This window comes from Aplysia californica, unplaced genomic scaffold (genome assembly GCF_000002075.1).
Source record: "Aplysia californica isolate F4 #8 unplaced genomic scaffold, AplCal3.0 scaffold00028, whole genome shotgun sequence".
NCBI lineage: Eukaryota > Metazoa > Mollusca > Gastropoda > Aplysiida > Aplysiidae > Aplysia > Aplysia californica.
In genome coordinates, this window is record NW_004797298.1 from 2,159,307 (window position 1) to 2,170,807 (window position 11,501).

The following is an 11,501-nucleotide window of genomic DNA, read 5'->3' on the forward strand; positions in this document are numbered from 1 at the left end:
ATACGAGGGGCATACCAAAAGTTTTTTACCTGATCATGAAAAAAAAGGAAGAAAGCTGAAATTTGGTACTAAGCATAGTCTTTCTTTATGTTCGCCTCCCAGTGTTATACATGTTTGCCATCTGTTTACGACCTTGAAAAGACCTTGAGAATAGAGGGCCCTCTCTATGTCAGAAAACCAGCCCTCTACCGCTTCTTTGACCTCATCATCACTTTTTATGCACCAAAATTTTATCACAGCCTAGGATGGGCAATCAGTTCCATATACGGCATGCATCTCTGTAGAAATATCCTGTAGTTGCTTGCCTTGCAAGAACAAATACTTCATTACTGCCATGCGCTCAATTTTCTCCATTTTTATGTTGAAACTGGTGAACAACACACCCCCATTCACTTACAGTGTGCTGGTGGTAAAACGAGTAATCTGAAATTCACCCAAATTTACAAGCATTCTATGAAGATAATTGTTGGCTTTCACCCGAAATTTCAGCTTTCTACCTTTATTCCTTCATGGTCAGGTAAAAAAACTTTTGGTATGCCCCTCGTATATGTGAGGCATCATAGTCAAACCAGGTGCTCGTCAAAAGAATGAAATCAAAGATATTGGCATTTTCCTGCAGGTGTGTCAATTTTTATCAAATTTTTCTTTTTTAATTCAACACCTTTTATGTCCTTTTAAAAACACAGTTTTGTGTGGGTTTTTACCGACATTAAAACGTTGATTAAAAGAACAAAAAATGTAAATTTTCAGTTTCCGAGGACTCTCAAGCTTTGAAAATCACCAAACTCTGAAGCCAATTGCTCGCTAATTTTACCTCTGAAATCAGGCGACCTCATCTCGTTTGACTGCAAATATCTCGACTTTTTTTCAAGATAGAAGGGGATGTTTTTTCATCGAAAGATATACCACTTTCCAAAAAAAATTGACGAGCGCTTGATTCCACCGCTCCATGACACACATATAGTATGTTATTATATAAACTGCACTGAACGCCATGAGAAAGAAAACATTTTTAATAGGCTATAAAAAAGCCAAATATGCTCGAATTGACAAGCCTTTGAGGAAACAAAAGAGAAGTTGTTAGTTCACATACTCATGCACAATTTTTGCTATTTCCAAGGGCACTTTTTAATCCAAATACAGTAAATTATGCTTTAATAAAATGTGTTCATTGGACGTAGTGTTACTGATGAAAAGAATTCTATTTACCTGGAAGATAACATGTAACTCTTTACACACAAATGTCCTGGCTTTTTTGTGATCAATTTTAAATTTCTTTCATTACAAGATGTCCCATCTTAGTGAAGTCAACGGCAATAACCTTTTAATTAAATAGGGCATTGACATAATGTTTAGGGCTTCTTGTTGGTGAAGCTGTTTTGTTGGAGGCCATCAATATCTAAATCTAGGATGTTGCAATTCAAGTCTATGGGTGAGCATGACAGTGCCTGGTCTAGGATTATAATTCAAGTCTATGGGCAGCCATGACAGTGTCTGTTCTAGGACTATAATTCAAATTTATGGGAGGCCATGACAGTGCTGGTCTAGGATTATAATTCAAGTTTATGGGAGGCCATGACAGTGCCTGGTCTAGGATTATAATTCAAGTTTATGGGAGGCCATGACAGTGCCTGGTCTAGGATTATAATTCAAGTTTATGGGAGGCCATGACAGTGCCAGGTCCAGGTTACTATAATTAATTCAATTCCATGCAAAATAATCATCAAAAGAAATAAAAGACCAACTGGTTCAATAATTTAAGTCTATGGGCAGCCATAACAGTGCCAGTCGAGGATATTATTATAATTCAAGTCTATGCAAAAAACAATCAAAAGAAATAAAGGATTTAACTAGTTTTGGATTATAATTCAAGTCTATGGGTGGCAATGACAGTGCCCTGTCTAGGATTATAATTCAAATAACCAAAGAAATTAAAGGACTAACTTCCATTTTGAGACAGCCGCATTTCATAAGGTTCAGGGAAGGCAATGACACAGACAGAGATGATAGCGTCTTTGCCCAGTGATCCGAACCCCTCGGCCATCTCCGTGTCGTCACATGCTCGGGGTTTGCCTGTACAGAAGGGAGATATGAGAAGATTAAGTTAAAAAAAACAACAACCCAAAAACCATATATATAGGAGTGTTCTTACGCCCCCATCAACACAATTTAGATGATTTAGGAGGCAGGCTCCTGACCTGCTTCCAGGGCCAACCTGAATTGAGGGGGGACACAACATCCCAGCAAAAAGACAGAGAAACTCGATAAAAATTTTTCCCCACTCGAGAATCAAACTCAGGTCTATTGCGTGCAACAACAAAGCCCCTAATCATAAGACCAAAGATGGTAAAATTGTGAAATGGTATTGGTTTACACCCCTATCAAATGCCAAAGATGGTAAAATTGTGAAATGGTATTGGTTTACACCCCTATCAAATGCCAAAGATGGTAAAATTGTGAAATGGTATTGGTTTACACCCCTATCAAATGCCAAAGATGAGGGAAGATTAATTAAGCTAATTTATGGAAGAGAAACACTTGAAGAGTAGGCTAATCTATGAGAGAGAAAGAGACAAAGATAAAGCTTATACATGGGAGGGAAAACAGTGAAGATTAAGCTAATCTATGCGAGGGAAAAGAGTGAAGATTAAACTATACAACCCAAGGGAAGGCAATTGGTGAAGGTTCAGCTAATCTATGAGAGTGAAACAGGTGAAGGTTCAGCTAATCTATGAGAGGAAAACAGGTGAAGGTTCAGCTAATCAACGAGAGGGAAACAGGTGAGGATTAAGGTGAATATTATGCTAATCTATGTGACGGAAACCGGTGGAAATTAAGCTAATCTATGTGTGGGAAGCAGGTGAAGATTATGCTAATCCCTGTGAAGGAAACAGTTATATAAGACTAAACTAATCAATGGGAAAGAAACAGGTGAAGATTATGCTAATCTATGGGAAAGAAGCAGGCCAAGATTTGGCTGATCTATGGGAAGGGAAGAGATGAAGATTAAGCTAGTCTATGGGAAGGAAACAGGAGAAAATTATGCTAATCTATGTGAGGGAAATGAGATGCTTTCAAAGATAGTTGAGCATCTCCTACAGAGATTATGTTACAAATGAGGAGGTGAGGGACAAAATCAGGCACGCCATTCAACCCTATGAAGATCTTCTCACCACAGTGAAGAAACGTAAACTGATATGGTATGGACGCATAACAAGATCAACAGGACTTGCAAAGATGATCAGACAGGGCACTGTACAGGGAGGGAGAAGGAAAGGCAGACAGAAAAAGAGATAGGAAGACAATATTTCGGAATGGACACATTTAATGTCGGGTGAAGCTCTTTGAAAGGCTGAAAATAGAGAAGGATGGAGAAAAGTGGTTGCCCGATCATCCCTGGTGCCCCAACGGTCAACTAAGACTAAGGGATGCTTCCCGGGAAGCTGAGAATGTTTCTGAGCGTTCTATGGTCTGCTGGGGTAATAATATAGTGTAAAGCGCATAAAGTTTGTTTTCGAGTGGGGACATGCGCTATACAAATGCTACTCATTATTATTATCATTATTATTATTATAACTTGGAACTTGGAAAGTGAGGGAAACATCTGAGTTTATGCTAATCTATGGGAGGGAAACGGGTGAAGCTTAAGCTAATCTATGGGACGGAAACAGGTGAGATTAAGTTAATCTATGGGAGGGAAACATGTGAAGATTAAGCTAATCGACCCTGTTACATGTCAATCTATCGTTACATTGTTATATCCCCAGCCACTGATTAAGCCATTCTTTCATCCGTCCATCTTTCATCCCTTCCACCAGTCGATCTATCAAACAGACTGTAACACTAAATTTCACAGTGTCTATCTAGGCTATCTGTCTGTCCATCCGTCCGTCCATCTGTCCGTTCGTTCATCCGTCTGTCTATCTATCTATCTAGATCTATCTATTCCAATTTTTCTACACTATTTTTGACTGGTTAATGAATCGATGGATTAAGTGAATAAATATTTAGCATAAGTGATTGGTTTCCTGTTTGATAACAACTGAAAATAGAGTTTGTGTATCTGTTTTTGTTTGTTTATTTGCATATATTGCAGTAGCTTGTTTTTTTGTGAATATGGGGTGAGGAAGGGGGGGGGGGTAGTTTTTCTTTTTAAAAAAATTTGTTTGTTAGTTTTGTTTTGTTTTTAGTTTGTTTGCTTCTTTGTATGTTTTTTTGGAGGGATGTTTTGGGTGGTTTGTTTATTTGGTGGTTTGTCTGTTTGATTTTTAAATTTTTTAAATTTTTTTTTTTTTGGGGGGGGGAGGGAGTTTAAATTTGTTACTCTTGGTTTGGTGGTTGTAAAGAGGGAGTGATGGGGATCATGAATATTTTATTTTTGGGGTTATGGGAGGAGGAAAGGGGGGGGGGGGGGGTTGAGGGGAACGTTCATTGGGCTTCTGGTGGTCTGCTTGATTTGTTTGTTTTGGGTTTTTTGTGTGTTTTTTTATAGGGGGGGGGGGGGGGGGGGTGGATAAGTAGATAATCTACATAATTAAACAAAATTAGACTAAGAATGATGTTAACCCTATCCGTACGTCGTATTTTACTATCATATCCATGCGACCTGGAGAACTCTGTGCCTCCACTTTCCAATGAGGAAATTTACTTGTTTATTCGATTCGTACGCTTAACATAGCAGTCTGTCAAAATTATTTTTTGAGAAATACTGAAAGTTTCAAAGAGATCTTCGTACTAGAAGTATTCTAAAAATGTGAAGAATATAACCCAGGGTGTACAAAATTACCCCAGAGCGTACGTATAGGGTTAACAAGAACAGTGGGTGGTTGGCAGATGCTCTTGTTTGGTTTGCTACTTCTCTCCTATCAAACATCTGTCGTCCTTATCTCTCCTTTTTTTTGGTATGTTATTCCCTAATAACCCCTCTAATCTTAGGTACTTGTATGACCTATCCGTGTTGCAAGTGCCAAAAAACTCTTACTAAAACTAAAATCAACAAGGACAAGTATAACAAAGCATTTGCAACACAATTAGGTAATAAAATGCCGAAGATTAGAGGTGTTACAAGAGAGTAACAAACACAGAAAAAAAGGAGGAGAGATGAGGACCATAGATGTTCGATAGGAAAGAAGGAGCAAATCACACCAGAGCACCCGCCAGCCACTCACAGAAGAGAGCAGTTTCCTCACATTTGACGTGAACGTCCAGTGTCTTCCACTGAGTTCTGAGGTTCTGGGGACCCACGCCGTTCTCTGCATGACATTGGTACCGGCCGGAGTCCTCGCAGGTCAGCTGGACAGGGAGGGTCAAGGAGGCCGTTGACCTTGTCTATGGGCGGAGATATATAATGTTTATACGTCCGGTTAGATTATTGTGTTGGTGGTGGGGGCAGGATGGGACTAGAAGCCGCTGACCTTGTCTGTGGACGGATATATGAGTCATTTTTTTAAAAATGTCATATTTTATGTTCTCATTTTTAAAAAAAATTAACTTTTATGAAAAATTTTGAAATAATATTAATGAACTCAATCAACCATCTATAGACATAAATGTGACATATCTGAGCTTAATTCCGTCAAATTATAGCGTAACGGCAACTTTTGTGTTAGCTTCCTAGGAAAAATGTTTTCTCCTGTTACTAACAGAAATCAAAGAGCTGTGTTACTGGAATACGTTTTGGGGGGGCTTATGCAATATCATGTTGGTGAAACGAGGTCTATTCATCTGGCAAATAGTAATAAAAAACACTTCAGTTTTACAAACCACGGAAAATTATTTCGGATTAAAGTGCCAATTTAAAAACCAATGAATATTTTAGAGTTTCAGTTTGATCTCTAAGATCAAACACATTGTGATCACATGAATTTCTATTTCTTTTAGAAGTAAGGTGAAGCAAATCCCACACTTATGTTTTAAAACAAAGTTCAAGATTTTTTTTAATGAACGTAAAGAGAGGCGGTAACAGGAAGGAAAAGTGGGTAACAGGAGAGAAAGTGGGTAACTGGGGGGAATATTAAAGACTGTTATCAGGTTTTAACAGCAAATCTCACCAAGAAGGAAACACTTGTGTACATACGTTATTAGTGATATCATCTAAAGGAATAACTGAAGAATGGATGGGGAAAGTTAAAGGCAAGTAACATATTCTGTCGAGACGTTATTTACTGGGTGTAGTTACCAGTGTAAATAAACGAAGGCATCAAACAATAAGTGGGCCTCAAAACGAAATATATCGAGAGGATGGTTTGGACGCGTAATGAGAATGGGGCCACAACTGCCAGCCTCAAAGGTCTACAAGATGTGATTCGATGGCTTCAAAGCAAAAGGAAGGCTTAATAAAAAGATGGATCGCTGGAGTCAAAGACATCCTTCAAAGGCACAATATGCCAATCCAAAAAACAACACACCTGGCCCATGTCCGAGAACTGAATCTCTCCTCGACACCTCGCAGTATAAGAGATCAGATGTTGTTGTTGTTGTTGTTGTTTTCAAATCTCTTTAGCTGCGAGCATTCTGCTCTTGGCAGTGCAATGCCTCCCTTAAGTAACCACATGTCCTTGTCATCTGGTCAATGCCAGAGTAGAGCAGGCTTTGTAAGTCTGTAGGTGTGTAGGAGCCTGCGTTGAAGAACTGCCAGGTTTGGGCAGTGAAGGAGAAGAAGTTCAACGGTCTCCTCGTGGTAGTCACAGTGTCTGCAATGGGGTTCCCACTTGGGGTTAATTCTGATTGTTGGTGTGTAAGTGTCCTGTGCGGGCTCTGAAGATCAAAGTCTGATCGGCTGTACATTAAAAGAGATCAGATAAAGTAAAGTTACTGGTGTAGACAGTTGATTTTGCAAAGCCCCAACGTGGGTGCGGTGTATTTCCTCTTCCATTTTACTCAAACAATTTTGAGCGACGTTAGCATGTACTCTAGCTTCATTGGCTTGAAGATTGCTCCATGTCTTTCCTTAAACTGATGGTCAATATTAGAATCATGTAACTTGTACTGTCAAAACATTTTTTTTTGGAATAATGTCCACAATGCCATCAGTCTCTCAGCTTCTGTTCTCTTCTTAATGATACTTATTTTCTTCTGTTTGCCGCTCAGGATTTCTGTTTTCTTTCATTACTACCCATTTCTGCCACAGTGAGTCTCATGTTCTCAGAGTATGCTAGGATTGGATCCTTTTACTTTACTTCATCCTTCCTCTTACTTCATTAGATGTCGAGATGAGGTGCAATTTTCGATCAAGGTCAGTGTAGGTGGCTTCTGTTGTTGAAATGTTATTCTTTCGGAGGACCTCTATCCTCTATCCTCTATCCTCTATAACGCTATCCAGCCAAGTTTTGCGTGGTCTGCACCTGCCCTTGTAGACCTCTACCCTCTATAACGCTATCCAGCCAAGTTTTGCGTGGTCTGCACATGTCCTTGTAGACCTCTATCCTCTATAACGCTTTCCAGCCAAGTTTTGCGTGGTCTGCACCTGCCTTTGTATCCGGACATACTAGAGTTGTAAGTTCGTGAAGCTGGGTGATTTGGTGTCACTCTCATCAGATGACCGAACCACTTTATTCTTTGATGTTTTTGTTCCATAACCGGTTTATTCCCTGTCAAATTTCGTTTAATTCCTTATTAGTCTTTCGTCTTCCTGTTTTATAATATAGTAAGTCAGTGTTGGAAAGAATATTGTGAATAAGTCTTTGTACTTCGATTGGTAGATGTTTATGGGTGAGTAGTGCTGACAATTTATAGGTTTCTGCATTTGCTTTTGGGTCCTGATTTCAATTTTCCTAGGTCCAATCTTCCGTCATGTGTAAGCATGCTCCCAAGCTATTTAAATTCCTCAACTTTTTAAAGTTGTGTCCCGTCGATGGTGATGTTTAGTAGTGGACTGGGCTGCAATGATCACACGATCTGTGCATGCAGGTTTTGGCCAAACTTGAGCAGGAATAACCTTCAGATGAACACAATGCATAAACAATGCATCAGCTGTCAACTCTGTGTTATCACAAATCTTGCACGTACAAGTGTTTCGATCTGATTCTGTAGCTTTCTTAAAGACCCTAAATTAAATAGCCTCCATCGCCAAAAGCTTGTAAAACAGATGTTTGAACTGCTTTGGTGCTGTCTGTACAGATGTTCTACGATGTTATTCAACAAACGTTTTTGGGTTTCAAAAAATCTCTTTCAAGGTAACAATATTTTTTAATTATTCAAAATTCTCAAGTTGTCAGGCCCGAAGAAAAAAACCCAACCTAAATGTGCACTTTCTCCATCTGCAGAGTTGAAAGCACTTTTTTCTTCAGTTTCCTTTTGTTCTTTACGTTGAGAGTTCTACAAAATTAAAATTTGCTCTGGATTTTGTACTTTCTTAATATTTCTCCAGAAGCTAACATTCGAATACTTTAAAAAAATTTTTTTTTTATCGGTCTTTCAATTCATCCATGAGAGCAAAAGGACTTTTCAGTATTCTTTTCACAGCCTTCTTGCTCTCAGATAACGTTTTCATTTTCAACTTTAATTTTCTTTTTCTCTGCACTGTTTTCATTGCAAACCTACATTTTAGTCTAGAAAAAAAAAAAACTCATGAGGATGGGGCATCTGTTGTTTTGTCATCGGCACTGTTTGATTTCCTCTTCAGATTTGTGTCTTTCTTCGTTTTTCTCCATTCCAGACATACTGCCCTATGGTCTCTTGAAATCATACAAACAACAGGTTTCCTTTCCCTTTGTTCTTTGTCTTTGATGCAGTTCTACTTTTTATATCGCACGTAGTGCAGTCTCTTCACTGGGTTCTTGTTTCGCATCTCTCTGTCTTTCCTTTATTACTTTTTTTTCAGCAGGAGTCAGCTTTGTCGCTGGGGAAAAATAGCAAATATTAAGTCCTGTTTGAAAAATCAGCTATCAATAGGGCCTTCCCTTCATACAATTAATCTAGATCTAGCATAAGTGGCATAGTGCTGAAGTCAACTAAGCTGAGCTGATTTCATGTGTGACAAATTTTCTGCGAAGAGAATTGTAAATGGGCTGATTCATCGATGTCATGCTCATCACTGTGCCTGAACTGCAACAGGGGACTGCTGCTTTTTCTTTCCTAATCCTTACTATCGTAATTTTCCTCTACTTCTTTTTTATTTTTGTCACACTCCTGTGACCCGGTATTTCCTAGGTGCCTTGACAGTCGAAGCAGACTTTGTGCTGTTGAAGCTAGAGAGGTGAGCAGAGTAAGTCTGATTCCCTGTAAGGACTTCTCTGTTGACATCCACCCCTTGGCGCTCATATGACCTTATGCAGTTGCGAGCGCCGTAAAACCTCTACTAAAACTGAAACTGAAGATTCTTATTTCTTACTTCAGTCTACATCTACGTCTCTGCAACAACGCAAAATGCACTTCTAAATCTGCATCTAAATAAAAGATCTAGATCTAGACCTACATTTTAAGAATTCTTTGGTTAAAACAATAAATTGTTGCAGGTTTAACGCCCTTATAAGATTATTTCAGAGGTGGGATGTCTGAATTTAACGTCCTCTCCGAAAGGATGGAGCTAAATGGAAATGGCAAATTCGTGTTAAATGCCTTTCTCAAGGACAAAAGGTTGGACTGAACTGAGGCTCGAACCCCTAAACCCACAATATCACTATTACTTAGAACTCTTCGATATCATTTATCAAAATAGAAGGTTCTAGACTTTGGTGGAACAAAAGTAGGTTGCATTATTATTATCATCGATGTAGGAAATATGAAAGGTTTTGTCTCTCATTTTACTCTGTTGTTCCCTTGCTGTTGCTCTCAATTCCATCCTGTTACCTAAATTACAGAATCACGATACAGAAGTTTGTTGTAAAAGTGCAGACATATCTTTAATACAATAACTATTCTGTTTTGTTTGTGCATAAATGACCCATTTTCAACCCGAACTTTGGTCCGTTTACCTGTTTGACTCTTCCCCCCCCCCCCCCCTTCTTGCTATCTTGCATTCTCTCCTAATACTCTCAATTCCGTCCTGTTACTCAAAGATAAAAATTATAATTCAGGTGTTCTATTGAAAAAGCACAAACATGCCTTTAGTTTTAACCTCTTACATTTACTCTATAAAGCGCAGAATACCTCACATTCTAACCCAAACTGTGGTCAGTTAAGCTATTGAGCACATTCCCTTCACTCCTGTTACTTTATTCTCTCCTGTTACCAAAACCCGGGAAACAGCAGGGAAAGTAACAGGAGGGAATTCTGTACATCATTATCCTGACGACCACTCACTGGGTAGAGCTAATGTTATGGATTGTCTTACCATTAAATGTAACCTGGGCAGACTTCTTAACCAAAGGAGAGTGTATCGGATTTCTGTATACTAAGTCATTATAGACCCCGGTAACAGGAGGGACATGTATGCTCAAATACTCCCCATGTTGAGCTGAACTTGGCTCTGTATCTTTCAATCGTGCATTGCATAAGCTCCGCTGTCTCATGTCATATAAAGGAACAAGAAGGGAGTCTTCACTCGCAAAATCTCAAAGAAAATAAATCTATATCTAGGGACCATTCATCAGTGTGAAATGCTGGGTAACAGGAGAGAAGTTTGAAATCGATTAAGCAAAATATGGAGATAAAGAGTTAATTAACAAATATACGACAAGGACGGGCACCAAGAATTTTTAGCTCCGCTAATGCTGTTCAATACTCTGTATAACTGTGAAATATTTAATCTCTGGAGCAGTGAATTTTATCCGTAAGCATGTTTTAAAAAACATATACATGTTGCGGAAATTGTCATTTTTGCCTACTGAGCAAGATTTACAAAAGAACTGTATGTAAAATTTCAATGACTTGGGCAGTTTTGAAAACCTGATTTTAAGGTCAAGGAATGTTTTACCTTGTTCATGAACATAGTCAATGGCAATTCTAAGCAATATTTTATATTGGTATCCATGGAATTAGAACTGGAATCACAAATATAAAAAATGCAATATTAAAAAAAAAAAGACTCATATATATGTCCGGTTAGGATATTTTTATTTGTCTATTTTTTAGGGGGATTAGGGGGTGTGAGGAGAGGGGAAAAGGTGGATGAGGGGGGTAAAGGGGCGGGAAGAGGAATGGGGGAGGTGATATGGGGCCAGGAGAGGGCATACCATAGTATACCATGCCGTACCGGACCATACGGTACCGGACCGTACCGTACCATACCACATACCACACAACACCACACCACACCACACCACACCACACCACACCACACCAAGCATTACCTTGCCTATGGATGTTTTGAGAGGTTTATCCTCCTTATACAAAGTGATGTTCGCCCAAGGACTGCCCGCTGTTTCACACATGAAGGCTGCAGTACCTTCAGGAACGGCCGCTTTTCCTAAATAGTTGCTGATGTACAAATTTTCCACAAGCGCTGGCACTTGAAACACAGACGAGATGGAACGACAATCTTACATGATGATGACTTAACTGGGACGACACACACACACACACACACAGAGAGAGAGAGAGAGAGAGAGAGAGAGGGAGAA

At 39.1% G+C, this 11,501-nt stretch overlaps 1 protein-coding gene across 1 annotated transcript in view; it reads right to left on the minus strand.

The window, feature by feature from the left end:
* LOC101860071 overlaps positions 1 to 11,501 on the minus strand; it is a gene marked incomplete in the record, with an annotated part of 32,686 nt that overhangs the window by 18,283 nt on the left and 2,902 nt on the right. The window contains 3 exon segments of the mRNA XM_035973622.1: positions 1,945 to 2,073; positions 5,169 to 5,328; positions 11,232 to 11,389. Coding sequence (XP_035829515.1) covers positions 1,945 to 2,073; positions 5,169 to 5,328; positions 11,232 to 11,389 — 447 coding nt within the window.